At 41.5% G+C, this 22,845-nt stretch overlaps 1 protein-coding gene across 1 annotated transcript in view; it reads right to left on the minus strand.

The window, feature by feature from the left end:
- PRKN (parkin RBR E3 ubiquitin protein ligase) overlaps positions 1-22,845 on the minus strand; it is a 1,165,698-nt gene that overhangs the window by 161,599 nt on the left and 981,254 nt on the right. The window contains exons 8-9 of the mRNA XM_069487460.1: positions 17,482-17,543; positions 2,494-2,643 (exon numbers count right to left, since the gene is read on the minus strand). Of these exons, the coding sequence (XP_069343561.1) occupies positions 2,494-2,643; positions 17,482-17,543 (212 nt within the window). The remainder of the gene's footprint in view (positions 1-2,493; positions 2,644-17,481; positions 17,544-22,845) is intronic.

The raw sequence follows: 22,845 nt of genomic DNA on the forward strand, positions 1-22,845 counted from the left end.
TTTAAATCATTATGGGATTCCTTTAGCACTTAAGGTGGGTTAACATTCTTTTGTGAAAGTTTGGAATTTGAATAAAGGGTAAAGATGAGGTCTATTGATCTCTGCTGAGCAGCCAAAGCAGTGGGAATTGACGTGCGCTTGCAAAAGAGCGTGAAGACCTGGACAGAAGACAACAGGGAGGGAAAGGAAATAGTAAAGTGTATCCTTTAGAAAATCATTTCTCTCAGAGCTCTTTTTCAATTTCTTCAAATTGCAAACTGTGGTGGTTTAAAATATGCCCACAGATTCTCTGATGCTCTTTCAAGATGGAGCCACATTCCCCGCCCTTCCCTTTAAGAGTGAGCTGGGGCTAGAACTCACTTTGAATCGGTAAGATAAAGTGGGAGGGACAGTGCATGACTTTGGGGATCAGTCCTGCAAGGCACTGTGGCTTCCTCTTTGCTCTCTCTTTTGGGTCACTTGCTCTGGGGCAAGCTAGCTGCCACTGTGGGGACAAATGGCCCATGCAGAGGGCCGTGTGCGGAAGAGCAGTAGCCAGTGAAGAACTGAGGTCTTTTTTTGCCGACAGGCATGTGAAGGAGCCACTTTGGAAGTGAATCTTACAGCCTTGGTTATGCCTTCAGGTAACTGTGACCCAGCTTGCTGCGACCTCCCGTGGGACCCTGAGGCAGAACTGCCCAGCTACGCCACTCACACGTGATTCCTGACCCTCGGATTCTGCGAGATGATAAATGTTTATTATGTTAAATTGTTAAAATTTGGGGTTATTTGTTATGCAGCGATAGATAATGAATACACGAAACAACAAACACACCCCCCAAAACAACAAAACAGAACAAATCAAAATAAAACAAAAACTCATGACCTAGAATTGCCAAAGGACAAAGAAACATCCTGAACGTATCTATCCTCCTTTAGATACACTTTTCCCCCACACTTTCTTAACCCAAAGATATCAAAGCATTTCGATTCACTTCTAAAGTAATTTCTCATGATTTGAAGCTTAAATATGTATGTTATTTACTTATAATTTACTTATGTTAGAAAAAAAAGGGAAGGTAAAGGTATTCCAAACTTAAAATTACATGAAACCTTCTTAAAGCAAGGTGAACAACCGAATGCAGAACATGGGCCAAAGAAATTCTCCACCTCATAACAAAAGCTAAAATCTTAAAATCCAGCTTTAGAGACTGGAACAACAGTCAACAATTAGCAGGCAGAAGCACACAATTTAGACATTAGCTAAAAACAATTACTCAAAGACTCATTTTGAAAGAAAACATTTGCTAGCATTCTGACCCTGGCATTTGGCAGCCTGCTCAGGCTACACACGATTCCGGCGGATTATACAGTAAATGGCGACGACTAAGACTGGAGAGTGTGGTGTGATTTCCATAATTTCCAAGGATAGCAAACATGACTTGAGTTTTCATTCCAACACAATCACGATTATTAATCCTGCGGCATTTCCTTCCATTTAGGCATCGTGCTATCTCATTACTTTCCAACCTCCACTTGCTCTGCTCCTTCGCCCACCCCAGGGATTTGCAATCTCCACCCCAGGACAGATAGGAAGGCCGACCGAGAGGAACAGATGCCAACCTGCGTGCAGGTGATTTACAGCACCAGGCTGAAAACCGGGCCTGGGCAACACGCCGCTGCTATCCTCGCACCTTCCTGCACAAAGCTCCTCATGAAGTTGCAATTTTAAAAGAAATGCTTCCCATCAAAATTCAATAGCCTTTTATAAGCACATACGCTTTCTTCCTTTTCCAGCCTGCATGAAATTTAATATCAGGATTATTGTCCATTTGTCATTTTAACCTATAATCTAGTAAGCCTTTTTGTGTTTGAGTTATGCCTCCTTCCTCCCTTCCCGCCAGCTTGCAGCCATAGATTCATTCCAGCAGCCGTCTAGGTCACATGGTTTGACCTCTCAGAACAAACACTTTCCATGTTTCTTATTCTGCTTCCCTAAGAGGCACCATCAGTTTTGCTCATCTCTATTTAAAATGATTTTTATAACATAATAACATTTCAAGTTTTCCATATTAATCTTCATTTTATTTCTTGAAATACTTAGGCAAACAATGTCACTGAGACATCACTGATGGGAAATTCTCTTTCTCCTTCACTCCTGTCTACTTAAAGGCAACTCAGAAGAGAGAATACATTTTGTTCTTTGAATTAACTGAGCACTGGAAGAAAAGTTTAAAAGTCTGGCCTTCTGCTTCACAAGGTCTTAGAGTAAATACTTTGATAAGCAACCAAAGCAGAAAATCTTACTACTACTCTCTCCCCTTGAATAAATATATACAGTTTTTGGAACTGGGCCCCATATAAGAATTTAAAATCTATTTTCTTATACCTCAATTCAAAGACGTCGGAGTCCAAAGGGAAAATGAAAATACAATAAAAATATAATCCCGGCACACTTGCAAAAGCAAACACATACACCAGCAAACACCACTCACGGGTGCAGGCGGTACTCACCCCACAGCCCAGGCCGCTGGCCCTTGCGCAGGTGACTTTCCTCTGGCCTGGCGCAGGCAGCAGCCCCGCTCCGCAGCCGGCGCGGGGGCACAGCACGCCCCCCATCTGCAGCACGCACTCTTCAGCCCCGTACTGCTGGTACCGGTTGTACTGCAAAGAGCAGAAGGCAACAGGTGCTTTTCAAAGTGATCACATATGTACTAAGATGCACTGTTTCAGCCAGAAGTTAATAGTCAGTGTTGTGGGATTTCTTGTCTAACCAATTTCAGTGACAAATTCTGTGTGTGTGTGTGTGTGTGTGTGTGTGCGTGCAGGGGGATGATGGAGGAGGACCAGGCGTGCTTTAAGTAGAAAAAGTCTTCCAAATTCAAACTGGCAACATGGATGGATGCGTGAGGTGTTCATTCTTTGCATTTTTGTTTTTAGAAAAGAGATTTTTCCAAAGTTTGCTATTTTATGATACTGCTTCCACCAACAGTATTTGAACAATCTTATTTCATATAACATTTAAGGAACATATTTATATATTAAATGATGGACACATAACATATCATTATCAATCTTATAAAGCAATTTATTTTCATGCTTCTATTTGGGATTCTACAAGGTTTTGTAATCACTTTGGAAATAGGCTCAATATTCTACCTCATGATAATTGTTGGCAACCCAGGAGGCATCAGTGAGCATGTTGGGCTGGGAGGAGAAGAGGATGAATGGTAACCAACGACCTTTCCCTTTTGTCATTATCCTGACTCCCACAGCATGATTCTCTTTGCCTCTGACTTCATCTCTTGGGCCACTGCCTTGCTCCCTGTCCTTTAGTGGCTTCCCCAGCCTGCAGGACAAAACCCGAACTCCCCGGGAGCATTTCTAGGCTCTTCTTCCTTGCAGCCCCAAGTGAGTGTTCTCTCTGCACGTTTTTTGATCATATTATCCTCTAAGCTCAGATCAAGTCAAATGGATTTGCTCAATTATTAATTAATTTATGCAGCCTTTATCGAGAGCCTACTCTGTGCCAGGCACTACTGTGGGTGCTGAGGATACGGCAGTGAACGAAGCAAACATCTCTGCCCTCACCCGCGACACTATGACAATAAATACCGAGTATGTCATATGGCGGCAAGTGAGAAGGAGAAGAATAAACAGGGAAGAGAGAGATTCCAGGGAAGATGAGGTTCCGATTTTGAAGTGGTGATTAGAGAATGCCTTACGAGAAGTGCATTTAAGAAAACATCTGAAGGAGATTAGAAGAGCCAGGCATGTGGCTCCCCGAAGGAACCAGCATTCCAGACAGACACCAGAAAGGTCCTGAGGCCCCTCTGTGCCTGGATTGTTTGAGGTCCCAGTGGGGCAGAGGCAGAGTGAACAAGGGGCGAGTAGGAGGAGGCCAGAGAACTCGTGGGCATCTGGAATGCGGGTCCCTGACAGCCGCTATGAGCATTCTGGCTGTTATTCTGAAAGATGCTGGAACCCCTGGAGAGCTCCGATGTCTTTCTAGTAACTTTGGTTATTTGAACCTTGTTCTTTAGTTAAATTCCTCAGGAGGAGTTACTGGGAAAAATATTCACTGAGTTCTTGCATATTGACAGTTTATTTAGGGTTTTTATTCTGAAATATGAGTTTGGCTGAATAGAAAATCCTGGGCTCACATTTTTTCCCCCTGAGTATCTTAAATATCTTACTTCATATTCTTCTGTTATAAAGTTTTATGGACAAGCCTGATGACAATCTGTTTCTTTTTTCCTTTATAAGTCAATTGATCTTTTTGCCTAAATGCCCAAAGGATTTTTTTTTTCTTTTCTTTAGAATCCAGGGGTTTTATTAGCAATATCTTGGTGCTGGTCATTTTTGGATCAATTTTCACAAGCATTCTTTCTGTGTCAGGAAAGTTGTACTGAATTTAACTTTTAGTATGTGCTTCATTCTCTTGCTTTGATGTTTTTCTTATGTAATTTCTAGTATGCATATTTTAGATCTTTACCTAACTTCTCAATCCATCACTTCTCTCAAGTCCCTTTTAATATTTTACTTATATTTGTTTTCTGGAAAACAAAATCTATGCATTTTCATTTCTATTGAGACAATATCTGTTGTATTTATTTACTTTTGTATAATTTCTTAATAACTTAGTTCACTTTGAAATAGTTATTTTAGTTTTCCTCTGACTTGGCATTCTTTCATTGTCTGGAAAGATGTTTTCCTGCTCCTCATTCTCTTTATCCTTTTAATACCTTTGTGTAGGATTTCGCCTTGTTTCTTTCCTGTTAGCGTTTTACCTTGGTCTTTGTTCAGTTGCTCAGTTTTACATAAAATAAGTTCTGAAATGTTAGAAAGAGGTAGGATTCAGAATAACTTTTTTTGGTGACATATCTTTATTAAAAGAGCCAAAATAATGTCTAACTCAAGCAAGTCACCCCTGATTTTTTGCAACCACAGAATGATTTTGAATGGCTCTAGACTTTTCTCTTCTGGTGTTTTGGGCAGTGCTCAAAACTACGGGGCTCACTTTCCGCAATCCCCAGCTCTGCTGCCCCAGTTTTAACTGGACTTTCACTTTGCTTTTTCCCTTTTCTGTTCTGAGCAATTTCTCCTCAGTGTGGGGCTGTGTCTTGAGAGGGAGCTTTGGTTGATGAAATGCGGTGAGTTCATGGGACTTAAAGTGCTGCAGGCCCTTTAGACCTTATTACAGGCCTTTTGCTCTCACCCTCTGTCTGTTTTTGTACATGTCTGCCCTAAGTCTGGCATAAGATCTCAACAATAGGTGGTACACACTACATAACTGTAGAATAAATTAATGAAATTTAATTCCATTAAGTGCAATTAATTAAATAATTCTAATAAAATTATCAATGGCAATGGGAATTAATAACAGTGATTCAGGATGGTTTTAACTATGTAAACAATTATTTTAAATACGTTGCTCTTAAGTAACTATTTTCTCACTTGATAACAGGTCTCCAATCTATTTAATTTAGTTAAGCAATTTTACTGTTATGACAATAGCTTTTACCTCAGAAGAAGTTAACCTATTGACAAAGTCCAATAACACTTTACAAATTCTTGCTGACTGCATTCACAGTGGTCTCAAATACTGATGGAATATGTCAAACTATGTTCCTGTTTTCGTTTGTTAGCTAAGGAATTTATAGAAAATGACTTTATTGTGTTTATTCTATATATGATACACTCCAGAGCATTTAAGCATATAATTCCTTTTCTAAAGGAAGACTAGTATTTTAACATATATACCTAGTAACTTCTGACGCATAAGTTCCAGTGTTCTATGGCACTGTAGGATGACTATAGTTAACAATAGTATATTTTATAGTTTCAAATATAGGAGGATGTTCAATGTTCCCAACACAGAGAAATAATGAAAGTCTGAGGTGATGGATGTGCTAATTCACCCAGACCTGATCACCATACATTATATGTATCATAACATCACTATATACTCCATAAATATGTACAATTATGTGTCAATTAAATTTAAAAAGTGTAAGAAAAGAAAATGTCAATCATAAAAAGTACACACAACATCTGAAATATACCTACTGAAAGCATTACTTTTTAAATTAACATTGTGAAATTTATAATAAAAACATTTGACTTGGAACCAATAATATGCTAGATTTGTAAAAGACTTAATATTCTTAGGAAATAATTTGGACATGTAATTATATATGTCATTAGCAAAGATCCTTATGTATCTGCCTTCAAGATATGACTCACATTTCCTTAGATTCCTTTTAACCACTTACTGGCACAAAGTTGAGAGTGAACTAATGGAGAATTGTAACAAATTATCACCAAGTAGAACAGAATATTTATATTTATATCAGTATAAAACACATGCAATACTGGTAAAGTAATTAATAAATGGACTCCAATTGGTGAAAAGGAACAAACATTTTTCCCTTGATATTACTTGTATTATTTCCCAGGGCTTTCTTACTTATTGATATTGAATAGCATTTTATAAGCAGAACTAACTTGGAGGAATGTGATTACTTTGTAACGTGAGCTGGGTTTACATAGAATCCATTCCCAAGTGAACTCAAAAGCAGTAAATTATCTAAATATCACTCAAGCATGGTTTGTCGTTGGAATGGACAGTGAGCATCTGTGTGTGTGTGTGTGTGTGTGTGTGTGTCTGTGTAGATATGCTTGTCCACCTACACTAACAGTTTTAAGCTATCATTAAATCTGATTTGCAAATTTCTAGATATGCTTTCATAAAGTGGATAATGCCCAGATAACTAAAATAATTGAGTTGATTATAAAATATTTGCAAAAATTTTTGAAAGTAAATGTTAATATTAATAAAGCATACAACTCTGCACCTAAGGAGAACAATAAAAAATACTTTTTTCCTGTATTTCATCAGATTATAGCAAAAATACATTTTGTTAGTATGCCCTACCTAGGTAGAATCTTGACTCATTGATATGCTTTATATTTTATTTATTTGGTGAGTAAATTATTCAGCTTTATATGTACACTCATGGATTCTCTTAAGAACAGGAAATATTCATTTTAAATCATAAAATTCATAGACGTTTCATATTTTAAGAATCTAAATAACGAGTCACGAGAGAGTATAATGAAATAGGTATCGTATTTTGTTGGTCTGTAGATAGTTAGAAGACTTGGGTTTAGGTAGAAAATTGCTCTATAATGAAGCGAAGGTCACAAGTTCAAGCCCCAAGACGGACCAGTGAACATCCTCGTTCTTGCTGGCTGCTGACTGCCTGGTAAGTGCATTAAAGGAACACGAGTGGTCACCTGAGGGGTCTGGCTATGGAGGAACCGTGCCTTGATATCCCTGCCGCTGAAGACCATTCAAAAGGCCTGTCCTCTGCAGGAGGGGATGGGCTGCTTCACCCTGATGTTTACTTGATATGCTTTCATAGGAACAGAAAGCAAGAAAGAATCTAAATTTTAAAACTGCAGGAAATGTGAAGCACAGGGATCCCAGGTAAAACTCAAGATGGGGAGAACTGGCAAATGTTCTGTCAAAGGATTCCACGCCTGCCAGCAATCCAGGAGCTGCACGGCCCCTTTCAAATCCTCAGAGCAGGGGAGGAGGTTGGTTTCGTGCTGCTGTTGTGTTTTCCAGAGCGTCCTTTTGGGGGCACTCAGGGACAGCTCTCGGGCCTCCTTTGTTTTCCTCCGTAATTTCTAGCTTCCATTAAGTCTTAGCCAAAAACATGTGGGGAACTTCCTGGGGGTGGGATGGGGGGGCGCCTCTCCCACTCCCTGCTGAGCAGAGAAGTCCTGATCAGAGCTGCTGATCACTGAATGCCTGCTCTGTGTCAGGTATCTGTGCCAACACTTTGCCTCCCCAGTTAATTCTCCATCCACCTCGAGAAGCAATGGAGGAGGCCACAGAGTCACAAAGACTCTGCAGTCTTTCGCTGAACTTCACACAGACAGGAAACCCATAACCCCACAGTAGAACTCAGGCTGTGCGTCTAAACCCCACCCTTTCCACAACACCAAGCTGCCTCTTTTTTTCTTTTTTCTGTTTTATTAAAAAAAACACTATTCCTCAGTCATCTTTTGGGAACAAATGAAACATAGTTTATTATAAAACTTCATCTGGATTAAAAAAATCTAAAATAACTTTATAGAGGAGAACCAACTTAAGATTAAATCATTTCTCCCTGCTATGCAGAGAATGCCGTATTTTCTATATGTATTAGATTTTTTTTTTTTAAAAGCAATCCTTAAGTTGTCAGTAATCTTCCTTTTCTTTTTCTTCATTTTCAGGTCTTTAGCCTGAGAGAGTTAGTGACAGTCTCAGAGGTAGTCCCTGCCACACTGCCATTTTTATTCTCTGCTCTGTTGCTAATAATGTTCTTTTCATCCCTGGACATCTGTCAGCTACTGATGGAGCGAATTGGCTAGGGAAAGGGTTGGACTTTGTTCCCTGCCTAGAAAAAACAATCATTAAGATGGCTGAAATCAAATGCAAGGAGGAAGCACATCAAACAATTAAACAATAAAACAAACAATTAAAAAATAATTGGAGCAACAGACTGTATCCTGGATTGCAATGTCTGAAGTGTTTTTCTTTTTTAGATGTTTCAGATGACACGATGCCAAAAAGTAGCTCAGCTCTTAGTGGTTGTGAAATCTTCTGGAAAAGAGGTCAAAACCAATCGGCTTCCTTGTCCCTCTCCACGCTGTGACACACAGAAGCACCCCACAGTCAGGGCAAGGCTATGGGGCAGATGCCATGGCAGCTGTTTTCCTCACATGAGTTCCTACAGCCAGTGTGACCGCAGAGACTTCTGGAGACTTTGCAAACAGGACCCCTAACTCTCCGCGCTCCTGACAGGGCGCTCGGCAGAGAGCAAGGGCATCTGGCACACATTAGTCTACTCTTTGCGCTCGTCCCAGAGAGACAGCTCTGCATGTCTCTGTTAGTTTGTGAATCCAGGCGCCTGCCCCTGCAGATAACTCGGGTTTGCCCCTGACGCTCTCGAAGGGAGCCGCGGCCCTCCTCTCCTGCACCACCCCATCCGCTGTCTCCCCGGGCCTTCTCTGTTCTCTAAGTCGGTATTTTCAGGTCTTTTTCTGCTCATTCTCTAGAAGTTCTTCATCTAGTCCTGAAACAACCATGATGGTTTCTAGGTGATTCCGAGGCCAGCGTGAAGGGAAGAGACATGTCATCTGTGTGGACGTTTTGTGGGTGGGGCAATAAAATGGGCTAGTTCCACCGAACATTTAATGACCTGATTAGAACTGGGATGACCCGAATAGTTTGTTTTAAATCATTTCCTGAATTGTACAGATGGCTTTATATCTGTGGCTATCTACCTTTGAAGTGAGCATGGCTGTAGCACCGAGGAAGCCTTTGGAGGGAAGGCCAGGTGAGCTGCCTTGGTGCCGAGAGACACACTGAGCTGAGAATAGCTGGGCGGTCCGGCCGTCACCGACTTCCTGCCATGGATCGTCAGAATCATCCCCATGCCCCACGTCCCTGTTTCCTGCAGAGACTCGGGCTTCCTGCCATTTTACCGCCCAAACTCTCAGTCCCATGTGGGTCTGTACATTCCCCAAGATGAGTCAATTTTCATTCCTCCTTTCTCTCCTAAGCCCTTTCTTTGTGTCCCCTGGGATCCCTGCTCCATGACAGACAAACTCTCCTGCAAAATCAGCTTTTTGAAGTGTTGCTCTGTCCTCTTGTCTTAACTGGAACTGGTCCATACCCCTTGCAGCCGGCTTAAATGATGGCTGCTTTTTGTTTCGAGCACACAAACATTGAGGCCAGGGGTGGAGCTGTCTGTCTCCTGGCTCCTCAATGATGCTTCTAAACCCTTGGTCCCCTTGTCCCTTGCAAAACCCATTGCTTTTTTTGAGACCTGTGTCACCTGGCTGCACACCCTCTCCTTGTCACTGCTATCCCGATCTCCTGGACGCAGCCCCTCATTCTTGGAAGACCATAGCTTCTGGCTCAGGCTTCGTCTGTGCTACTAGTCTTGTCATCATTCTGGGGACTCCAATTCCTGTATGAATGAGCCATCCACCAACCTGTTCTTCCAGGCTTATCTTCTCAGCCTGGTGACCTTTCTTTCATCTTATTCTCATGATCCCTCTATAAGCCTTGTCATCCTGAGAAACTGCACCACCTCTGAAATCCCAATTCCAAATAAGTCTTTTTCCAACCACCATCTCCTATCTTTCCAGATCTCCTGCCTAAAGAGTTACCTAGAGTATGGACATAGCTTAAATTCTTCAGCTTCTGTAAGACTTCTGATGAATTGACCTGACGTTTTCTCTCAGGCCATCGACCCTCTCCAAGGTTACCTTCCTTTCTGATCTGACACAAATTCCATTGTCCACCACCAAAGCACTGCCTGGAAACACAGATCTCCGTGGTCCTATTTATCTGACTACTCTGGCCAAAACTCCGGCCTGGGAAACGTTCTGTCCACCTTCTGTGGGCATGCGCCCCTGTCGCTGAGTGCTGCTGAACAGAATGCCACAGTGATGGCTTTTTCCTAAATTACTGATCACAAACTTCGAATGGGCGTTTACAACTTCCTCATGATTTTATTATGTTTCTCTAGTGGTGTGTTTTCTCTTTTTTCTTCCCAAAAGAAGAAACAAGTTGAGAGAAAAATGTTGGAATAAGGCTTGTTATAAAAGCATATGAGACTGAAGTTTTTACACAGTGAGGGTAAGGAATATCTGCACAGGTATTAGTAACAGCTATGATAATTGATAGAATTAAGGGAAATTTTGACAGAAGAGAATAAATTTGTTACTTTTATTTGGAGTTGCGCCAATGCTTTGGTTTTTAAGACCAATGTAGGTAGGACCACCCTTCCCTCATACCTTCACCTGGACAATTTACTTCATATTTCACTGAGGGAAGAGATATATTCATTTATTCAGCAAATATTTCCTAAGCATCTTCTATGAGTCAAGCACTCTGCTATGTGGAGAAGCCATGGCAGTGCAAAACATGTCCTCCTGCACGGAGCCATCAGAGGTCACCTCTTCTCTTCCTGCCACTGCAGCTGCAAACACAGGTGCACCTTCCTCCTTCAGCAAGGGGAGTGGCCTTCCTCCCGAAGGGGTCAGGGTCTCCATCTGTGCCAGATGCAAGCCCTGCTCTCCTTCCAAAGTCTTCCCTTCTTCAGGCCTCTCATCCCTCTCCTGAATCTCCAAGTCCTCCATCTACTGAAACCTTCCAGCGAGCACGCGAGTTCTAGCCTCCTTGGTCTTTAAAGAACCCTCCTGACATTGCTGCATTTCTTTTTCTCTTCATAGCAAAGCTTCTAGAAGGAATTATCCTCCTCTTCTGTTCAATTTTTATCCCATAATACTCCAGCTCCTGTCTCCAAGCCTTCCTCCAACCTGCTATTCATGGCCACGCGTGATCTCTGCCATGGCGCTATAGGCAAAGGACACTTTATTGACCTCATCTGATTCAACTTCTCAGTAGCATTCAACACAAGCAGCCATTTCTTCTTCTGGAAACACCTCCTTCTTGGCTTCCTCAGCACCACACATCTCTGGATTTTCTTCTATTTACTTGAGGTTTCTGCTTGGTCTCCTTGGCTGGCTGCCACTCTCCTACCCAATCTCCAAATGTTGGTGCTCCTTAGGGTTCACTCAGTCATGGTCCCTCCTCTCTCATCTCCTTTTGGCAACTCCCATGGATTTAAAATACCATCTGCATGCTGATGACCCCAACTTTATCTCTCCATCTCTGACCTCTGACCTCCACCTCCTCTGACCTCCAACTCATACATCCAAATCCTGACTTACCTCCTTTTCAATGCTTCAGGCATATCAAACGTGCTCATAATTGAACCCCAGATTCTGTGCCTCTGTTCTCACCTTCCCACCATTTTGCTCATCTCAGCGAAACACTTTAACACTCCCTCATTTCCCTGACCCACAGCCAATCAATCACTAAGCCCTTTAACTTTATGTCTGAATATTCCCTTCTTTCCATCTCCTCTACCAACCATCTTGAGATCCAGACCATGTCCAAATGGCAACAAGACACTGACATTCTCAAAATGTAATTTGGATAATGCCAGGCCCCTGCTTAAACCTTGAATGATTTCCCATTGAACTTAGAATAAAACCCAAACTCTTCACCATGCCCTACATGGTCTAGATGGCCTTCATCTTTTGTCACCATCCCTCTTGCTCATTATTTCCCAGTCACATTGGTTTTATTTAGTGGCTTGTACAAAGCATGCTCTTCACCTCCCTGGGGACCATTGAACAGATGCTTTCCTCTGCTTGGGATGTTCTCCTGCCACGTGCCCATGATGGTGGCTCACTAAGCAGCTGGTGTCCCTGCAACCTTCAGTTTCAGGGCTCTGTGATGACTCCTCATCTAAAGTAGGTTCCATCTCAAGCACTGTTTGTTTCCATCATCTACCATGATTAGTACCTGTGATGTCCTTGTTTACTATTTTATCCATCACTACCACAATAATAGTATAAAAAGGTATTCAATATATTTTTATTGATTGAATGAAGGTTATTTCCTTAAAATTCTTATTATTAAACCTAAGGTGGAGAAAGCTGTTGTAAGTGGAGGTACTTCTGAAATGCAATTGTTCCAAAAGCTCTCCAATCCTTAGGGATTCCAGATATCACGCCTGATTTCTTCAGGGCTCACACAGACCTTTAGAGTAACTTTACTTTCCTGTGTTGTAATAATATCTTTGCCAAACAGTTTGGACTTGGGGGTGGGTGTTGAAAGGTAGTTTATGAATATCAATCATCAACACAAATCAAAGGAGGGGCCAAAAAGCTAAAATAAATGTATTATTTTAAATTCCAAGGAGTTTTAACTTTATTTTTATTTCAGGAAAGTAGTATTTTGTGGTGTTTAATGCTTTATTTTTAATATAAATCTCAAAAAGCAAGATGCTTATTAAAGATCAATGAAAACAGAAAGGAATCACATACAAAGAAAGTAGATAGCTGGTATGCATCTCTGCCATCTAGGGATGAACTCAGTAATTAACCAGTATCTGTGTAGGTTGTATCAATTCACCTTCTAAGTGAATGTTACACTTATTTTAGCGTCTACTTTGTTACCACTAGTTCAATGTATTGATGGAATGTAAACAGTATTTAAAATCAGAAATGTTTTAGTACAATACTTAGTATTTGCAACTTCCTTTGCATTCTATCTATTTACAAAGTTTCTAAGAGATGGTAGAGCATCACTCTCCTTTTCTACAAAAGGAAAAGCCAAGTTGGACAGACAAAAATGATGTGCCCAAGGATACTTGTAACATACATTAATATACAAATTTTATTTCCTCACATAATAGAAGTTGTCTCAAGGATCCAGTGAGATCCCGAGAGTTTCACCAGCTCCTGTTGAGGCTGCTGCCCTCGCTGGGAGGAGTAGAAGGGGTTGGAACTTTCTGCCTCCTCTCTAGAGCCTCCTGCCACCACCCGCCTTGGGACCACTGGGTCTTGTCATGTATCATCAGGGTATAAATACCCTGACCGATAGGTCCTGTTTATATCAGTCACCAAAGAATGGCTGACTCCCCTGCCATTTCTCTGGGCTGACCTCCAGCTCCCATATCCAGCTCTTCCACCTACCCCCCCCCCCAATATCCTTCAGCTGCCTCAACTCTTGCACCCCCTCCCCATGCTTGGGGAACTCACGAGCAGGCAGCAGTAACTGCCCTGAGCTGTAATCTACTTTCTCAGTGTGTTCCTTCCATTCCTCCATGACACTGGCTCCCAGAAGCTCCCTCAAATATTCTAGCTACAGGGTCCCTGTACCATCAAGCATTGCTCTTCAGTATCCCCAGTGGAATATTTTTCCTTTTTTTCTTCTAAAACTCTCCAGCTTTCAATTTCAAACAATTAGGCTATGCTACACTGTGCTCTATTTCTCCTTTTGCAGTCAGCTACTAATTGCTCTCCCTCTCTCTTCCCACCCCCCTCGAATCTTCAGTCCCTAGCTCAACATAACTTTCTCTCTCCAAGTTGGCTCTGGTGACAATTCTCAGTGTGCACACGGTGATCTTCTCAACACCCTGACTTCTCAGGTGACCTCTACACCTCCGGTCATCTTGTCCTCCACCCTCGCTCAGACACTTGGCATTCCTGGACCTCCCCTCGACCTTGCTGTTGCTGATCCTGTATCTCCTCCATGACCTCAATTTGAAGTATTTCATTCTTTGGCCAACACCTGTTTTTTCAGCTAAACCCTAACACCTAAACTCCCCAAATTCTTTTAGCCCAGGGGAGTCTGTAACAAACTATTGCTACCAGTTTTCCCTGTGCCTCTCTCAACTCACTTCTCTGCTTGCCCAGCCGAAATTTCATTGCCGGTCATTACAATCACTCCCTCAGGTCCACCCTCACTTCCTTTGGTTCTCTCTTGTTTTTGTTTTTTTGTTTGTTTTCTTTTGTTTCTGAGACAAGACTCTCACTCAGCCACCCTGGCTAGAGTACAGTGGCATCATCTTAGCTCACTACAATCTCAAACTCCTGGGCTCAAGCGATTCTCCTGCCTCAGCCTCCTGGGTATCTGGGACCACAGGCAGACACCACCATGCCCAGCTAAGTTTTCTATTTTTTGTAGAAACACGAGGCCTCGCTCTTGCTCAGGCTGGTCTTGAACTCTTGACCTCAAGCGATCCTCCCGCGTCTGCTTCCCAGAGTGCTAGGATTACAGGCGTGAACCACCGCGCCTGGCCTCACACTTAGATGACGAAACCTCAATGCCAGTTAATCTGACCCCCTGCCTTTCTGCGTCTGTGCCTACACAGTCGACTGTGATTGAGAAACACACAGGCTTGTTGATCTCACTCCAAGTTCATCCATCCCCCAAGCTTATTTCCTCCCTACCCTCCTCAACGACACTTTCAGTATCTTTTCCTTTCCCTGTCAAACTCTTTCCCATCTTCGCTCTCAGCCGATGAGATGGCTGCCTGTTCCACTGAGCAAAGGGAAACAACCAGCAGAGTGTTTGGGAAAGTTCACTGCCAAATCCTATGCTCGCACCTGGGCTGGCACAATCCGCCTTCCTGACCACTGCCAGGCTGAGCTGCCCACTCTCTTGTCCAAGGCCAAGACCACATCCGAGACGTTGCTCCTGAATTCTTCCCTCTCTCTTCTGCATCATCCATTTCCTGATTCCTCTACTGAGTCATCACCGTTAGTACCTGGACATGCTGTAATTTTCCCATTAAAAAGAAAATTGTCTTGATCTTCCCCCAGCTCCCTCATTTCTTCACTTTCCTTTACAGTTAAGTTCCTCAAAAACAACAAAAAAGTGATCTCCTAGCTCCCTCATTTCTTTACTTTCCTTTACAGCTAAGTTCCTCAAAAACAATGAAAAAGTCCTCGATTATCTGCAGTCTTCTACTCCTCTGCTCCTCTCTCATGTGAAGCCCTTCCAGCAGGCATTTGCCCTCACCATCCACGAGACCTCCTGGTTGTGAAACCCAGTGCTCGTTTTGCAGCCTCATCCTACATGCTGAGCGTAGGACCTGGTGATCACTCCTCCTCCTGGAAACACTTTCCTCCTTTGGCTTCCAGTTCAGAACACTTGCCCGGATTTCTTCCTGCCTTACTCCGGCCCTGCCTTATGCAGTCTGGTCCCTCTTTGTCCTGCTCAGCACCCCCATACCCCGCCCCAGTAACGCTGGCCTCTGACTACTCTGAACGGGCCAGACACACGTGGTCACTTCAGGGCCTCTGTGCCTGCTTTGTCCTCTCTCTGGAGTCTCCTCTCCCAGATGTCACCATGATGCCTCCCTGGAGACCTTTCAGTCTTTGTTCATGCATGACCTGATGTTCACTGATCATCTGATATAAAATCTCACCTCTTTCCTTAGCATTCACTGTCACTCTTTTTGCTTTTATTTTTCTCCATAGCAACGATAACCATCTAGCATTATATATACTGAATGTGCTATGTGTATAAAACATAGTTTTCCTCAACTGAAAATGAGACTGATGGAGATTTCTTTTTCACCTCTCTATCCCTGTAACCTAGACGGTGTATAGCACATACGAGGTGCTCAGTAACTACCTGCTGAATGAAAGGAAAAAGGGAAGGAAACTTTAAGAAATCAAGATCAATATTGCACTATATTGCCATAACTAATCAGGGTAATATTAATTTTGATTATAGCTTGATTAAATTTGTAGGAGCATGAAAAGTGGCCTGACTTTTATGCAAATCTAAGGAGATGATTACTGTTGGTTTCTTTGCCTACTAATTACATAGTGACTCTAAAGCAAATATGGAAACAATTTGCAAATATTGGGTCAAGTTAGAAGAGAAGGCTCCATTATCCGAGCAGAAATGTCAGGGTAACAATCAGCGATTCTTGCTTTCAGGAGTCTTTCAGGCTTTCACTGGGGAACGGCTGTGGGACACAGGTATGTTGGGGAGAGTCAGGTATCAACTTTTACCTGCAGGACAACCGATTTTGCCTTTCTTTGAATAAACATTTATGCCCACTATTCCGGAAACTCACAATATGAACAAATGAGGAAAGCATACTATAACATGCTAATTCAAGGATATGGAAATGACTCCAGTTTCTTATCCTCTCCTAGTTAACACCTTTCTGTTTTTAATCTCATATTGGAAACTGGCAGCTGCACTTTGCCATACACACGTCAAACAACAACACACAGACCCAAGACGCATTGGCAAAACGGAGCCACCGCATCTGCATTTGCATGTTGTCTGGTCCGAGTTGGCAAAGACAATCTTTGGGAGTAAAAGTCAACAAGAGAGTGTAAGTTAGGTCAACAGCAAGTTGCCACCTACTTAGTGTAATTATTTTAAGATAATTTGCCATCTAGATTCAACATCCTAACCCAGAGTCTCTAATTCCATATGAGGCTTAAGAGATGTATTTTTAAGCAATCAAAAGCATATGTATGTGCACGTGTATATATAATATTTAGTACCCTGAATTATTTAGTGGCACATCTATTTAAAGTACATCATGCCTCACTGAGCACAACTTAGCATTTAAATAATCTACTTTAAATGGGCCATCCTTTGTATATAAGTCACATGTTCACGTCCATATAGAAAGTGTCTGCCATGAAGTATAGATGACATACAAGGTACAAAAATCTGGTGAAAAAAGCTTGCACATCCACCCACGGAGAGCAAATCAGGAGTGCCCGTGACTATCAATCCCTCAGGCATAATTCGTCCCTGTGTTTATTTGTTTGCTCATCTGCCACTATGCAGTACCCGCTCACTGCTCAAGTCCTGAGATGAAACACACTGGCAGATAGCAGATGTACCAATTAATAACCTGTCAGGTCTGATGGATAGAGGAGGAAAAAAATGTCCTCACACACATCTCCAGTGTGGTTCTCTTCCCCATTTCAGGGCGCGGAGGGTCAGGAGACTCACTCGGCCTCCCTGGAGAGAGCCCAAACCGTCTCATTAGCGTCTACCTTTCATGACAGCCTGACGCAGCCTTTGCGATGCTAACTCACCTGCTCTTCTCCCAGAATCCTGAAGTGATGGAGCTCTTTAATCAAGGAGTTGGGACAGCCAGCTGTTAGGGAGAAGAATTAATCACAAAAATGTCATTCTCATTCTGTATGGTAATATGTTCTTACATACAGTTGTGACTATCAACCACCAATGTTGTCGTTTGTACCTGAAAAACACATGTCTAACCAACCACCAAAAAGTCAAGCTGCCCAAGGAGCTGTGGCCACTGCCTGGCCTCCAGCTGTCACTTCTCATGTGACTCCGGTCAGGCCTTTTCTCCTCTTGATTAGGATCTGGCCCTTGTGGGGCCTGAATATCACACAGGTTCTGTCCGTAGAAACATGCCCAGCATGCCACTTGTCCCTAATGTAGGGCCAGGATTTTGTGAGGCCAGAGTGGGAGAGTTGTGACCACAGGCTCCTAGTTATTTATCATGTCCTGTTTCCTCACCCTCCAGCCCGCAGCCCGCTCATCCAGAGTCAAGAATGGAGACAGGGCAGCTGCGCGTCCTGCCTTCATAGGATTCAGCTGTAGTTTAGGGCCTTGCTTGGTTTTGCCGAGAGGCTTTGTCAAAACCCATACGATCCTGAATTTGAGTTTAGAAAGGGTGCCTTACAGGGCCTGGAAAGAGGGCAGTGGCCGTCCTGGTGCCCACACTTTCCAGGTCTACTCAATCTGAGCCTCTTCAGGCCTCTACATTTTCTTTTTTCAGTAGTTAAATGAAATAAGTAAACAAATAAATTTTATATATAATTTATATAAATATTGGCCTAAATGAGTATATACTTATGCATAATAATAAAACATATAATAATTTATATATAAAAAATATATATAGTTGACCCTTGAGCAACATGGGTTTGAATTCCATTGTCAACTTGTATATAAATTTTCTTCCACCTCTGCCACTACTGAGACAGCAAGACCAACCCCTTCTCTTCCTCTTCCTCCTCGGCCTACAGAGCATGAAGATGGGGATGAAGACCTTTAGGATGATCCACTTAATGAATAGTAAATATATTTTCTCTTTCTTATGATTTTCTTAACAACATTTTCTTTTGTCTAGCTTACTTTATTGAAAGAATACAGTGTATAATACATATAACATACAAAATATGTGTTAACTAATGTTATCAGTTAGATTTCCGTCAATGGCAGGCTATTAGTAGTTGTTAAGTTTTGGGAGAGTCAAAAGTTGTATGTGGATTTTCAACTGCGCAGGGCGTCCGTGCCTCTAATCCCCACATTGTTCAAGGGCCGACTGTGTGTGTGTGTGTGTGTGTGTGTGTATGCGTGTAAATTTAGGACAGAGTATGCTTAGTACTATTTAAAATGCGTTCCATCCCTGTCTTTTCAATAGAATTATTCCACAGTATTAGGTTGTAGTCATTTACAGTATTCACCCTGGAAATAAAATTGATATAAAAACCTGTTTCTTTGAGATAAAACCCATGGATTACATAATCTGCTTATGTTTCTGCTAAGGAAATTAGATTGTATGCAGAACATATCAAAAAATTATGGAGCCATTTCTTTCATTGCTCAGCATTGTGAGATAAGAATGGCCAAAAGTATGAGAGGGTTTGTCTGGGGAAGGCTGGGCTGAGGAATGAAATGATGAAACGAGTTATCACACAGGTGAAGGTATTGTCTTTTGCAAGAGAAATTAGATTTTTGCACTGATCTAGAAGGTAGGATTTACACCAATAGAAAAATGAAATTAGCTGTTTTATAAGCTAGTAACTGAGGGGTTTTAAACAGGTTTTGAATGAATGGTTATGCAGGATATTTTAGAGTGGAATTTGACTGGGTGCGATAATTAATTTTAATGTGTCAACTTGATTGGCCTACGGGATGCCCAGATAGCTGATAAAATATTTCTAGGTGTATCCGTGAGGCTGTTTCTGGAAGAGATTAGCATTTGCATCAGTAGACTGAGTGAGGAAGATCTGCCCTCACCCATGCGGGCAGGCGCCGTCTAATCTATTGAGGGCACTGAGGACAAGAACAGAAAAGGCAGGGAAGGGTGAATTGTCTTTCTCTTCTGGAGCTCAGACAGCCACCCTTTCCTGCCCTCAGACATCGGATCTCCTGCTTCTCGGGCCTCCGACTCACACTGACTTATAACACTGGCTGCCTGGTTCTCCAGCTCACAGACAGCAGATTGTGGGACTTCTCAGCCTCCATAATCGTGTGAGGCAATTCCCCTAATAAATCTCTTCCTGTACGTATCTGTGTATATCCTATTGGCTCTGTTTCTCTGGAGAATGCTGACTGATACCCTGGGTAGTTCCAATTCTGAAATTCTACGGTCCTGTAAAATGCTGGAATGTAGTTTTAGTCTTTATTATGTAACATTTCGTACCTTGAGAAAACGGTTCATAAATGTTTACTGAGGTAGTACAAAAGGTTTTTAAAATATGAACAAAATTTCACAAAAATATAAACAGGTGATGTCACCACCTGAAAAAATGTAGAAAATACAATGAAAATCCTGAGGTATATATTTTGGTTGAAAACAGAACGGATTAGCTGCCACGGGCACATCTGATACAGCAGGGGAAGGAAAGCGAGACCTCGGAAGTGAGCAAACACGCTTGAGCTGAGTGCTTCTGCAACCGGAGGCCACACAGACCTGCAGGCTGAAGTTTTTTTTTTGTGGAGAAGTTGTTCATTTGGGGGTTGCTATTCTGATGATTAGCCAAACAATTAGTAAAAGTATATTCTGGATCACTGGATTGGCTGCAATTCAACCAAACGCTGCTATGCAAATTCAGCCTCATGTCAGTTCTTGGGCTTTAGATCTCTTTGGGAGCAAATCATTGTATTTTAGTTTTCTGAAGTGAATGAGAAAGAATAGAAGCAGATCAGTCACAAGGGATGCATTCCCATCAAGTGGCCGTCCCACGGTCTGAGGGGACGAGGCAGAGGGAGAGGGAAGGCAGCCTGCAGGGTCACGGGCGGGCAGAGATGGGAAGAACCTGGGCCAACCCTTCAGGGCCCTGTTTGGAGCCCAAGCAATTGTTTAGTGTCAGTAAAATGACAGAATCTGCCATATTAAATTCATAGAGTTAATCTGAATAATTTGGTTTTGCACCTTCAGTTATACTTAATTATATTTAACTAAATAATAATTATATTTAAAAAACTTAGTTTTTATTTGGGCTTTCTAGTTGTATAGGCATAAAATGTTTACATCTTGTTAGGGACAGAAAAACAAGAGGTAATGGAATGATAGGAGCAGAAAAACAAGAAGGAGGAAAAAAGAAAAACAATAAGAAGGAAATAATTACAGAAAAATAACCAGGGAAAACAGTTATTTCAGTCTTAAAAAATGGGTAATTAGATCATGGAACAGTGACCACCAATCAGAAAACAGAAAAACACCATAAACAGTGACTTTCCCCATCACATGGCTAGGAGAAAGGAATGTCTGGAACATAACCTTTAAGTTACGTCCATATCTGGAAAAATCGAGACCCCAAACTTGTGATATATAGTCATAAGTAATTATAACTGACCATCAACATATACTACTAGCATATAAAAGGAGGAATTTTAGAGTTAATTAGGGTCTTTTCCACTAACAGAGACAGACCCATTTACCATTAGGAAATGTATTTTCACTTTGCACCCTTAAACTTTCCTTGCAATAAATTCTTCACACAGATTTGCTGAGTGTCTGTCATCTGTCTCCATCTCATGGGCTGAGGCTTGCGATTCCACCAAGCCAGGAGCCCAAGAACAGGGGAAACACTTCAAAGTCCAGCCACAGAAAGGACCATGACAATCTCAGTTTATATCTAAACATATTTAAGAAATATTATTTTAAAAATAATTTTATTCAACTTCAGATATTTTAGAGAATTTTTTTTCTTTACAAGTGTTCTGTTTTATCACTTACATTTGAGAGAAATGACTTTGACTTATTTTAATTCTGGGTAAAATAAGAAACAAAATTTAAAACTAGCTTATCTTTAGAATTTGTATTCTTGCATTCTCCTAAGATATACGCATAAGGATTGATGTCAATGATAGCTCAAATACAAACATCTTTAACATTAGAGTAGATAATTACCCGAAACACCTGGTAGGTGCAGTAAAATGTAATAAACAAGGATAGATATAGCGAATAGCTGGAAGGGAAGAATTGTGAGGGGTGAAGATATTGAAGAGGATGGTGGAGGGGTGCCTGTAAACTATTCATCACAGGAACATCAATGTGGGAGATGGACAGATATAAACTTAGTGTGAAGATGGAGCTTAAAATAGCAACACTAGAAATGCAAGACAGGCACACAGAATACGTTAGTGTAGTGAGAAAGGAAAAAGTTAGTGGAGGGGGTGTAGGTGGCTGGGACAAAAAAAAATGGGCCTGGCAAACAAAGACTCTAGTGCTGGTTCCAGGTCTGGAGTGGTAGAAACCATATCCAATCCTGCCAAGCCCTTGTAAGCATCACCTCCCTCCAAAGGAGTTCTTCCACATTCGCTTCTGGGGAATCCAAGTGGGCTCTTAGTGGTTCCATGTCACTGCATAAGTGCTTATACTATTTTTTTTCTTTTGGTGGTTGATGGCTAAAACTGATATTAAACTCAATACTTTTCAACTTTCAAGATTCAATCTTTCCTCATTTTGAAAAGTTAAAAAATGAATAAATAAACAAACATCTCCAGAGCTCTGAACTCTAGTTTCTTTCTTTACAGTATCTCACAGGGTCCTGGCAGCAACTCTGAGATACATGGAAGTGTTTGGAGATCTACTGGCACAACAATTAGTATTTGTGTGTTCCCTAGTCTCTTCTCACTTTTCTTAAGTACAAGGTCCTTCTTAAATTGTTTTTCTGTCCTTTCTAATATGAGAAATACTCTTTGCTTGAGAAAACAAGAAACAGAAATTTGGCAGTGTTTTCATCTATGAACACTGTTTGACCTTCCTGGTTGAGGGCACCCTCTTCTCTCACTGTTTTTGCCCTCCTTTCTTGTTCTGGACCCAAATTTTAAAACCTATTTTGTTGTGTTTGGTAATTTAAGTTAGAATTTCATTTCATTCTGAGTTATCCTGAAGACACGCTCACAGGTCTGTGCTCTTTTATTGTGTTTTTCCCCCGACTATTAAATTTCCCCACTCATCCTTGCATGTGTGTTCTAAAAATCTGGGCTCTTTGTAAATAAAAATAAATTGCCTGTTTGGTATTAAAAATGAATAAGGCAATTTATTAAAAAGCATATGAAGACATAATGGAATCTTATTTTTTTAAAGGGTAACTTTGAAATTGGGCCTTTTATTTCAATTAGTATCTGTAATCAACATTTACTTTCATTCTGTTGCTATACCATAAAGATTATTTCATAATCTAATTGAG

Source organism: Eulemur rufifrons, chromosome 15 (genome assembly GCF_041146395.1).
Source record: "Eulemur rufifrons isolate Redbay chromosome 15, OSU_ERuf_1, whole genome shotgun sequence".
Taxonomy (NCBI): Eukaryota; Metazoa; Chordata; class Mammalia; order Primates; family Lemuridae; genus Eulemur; species Eulemur rufifrons.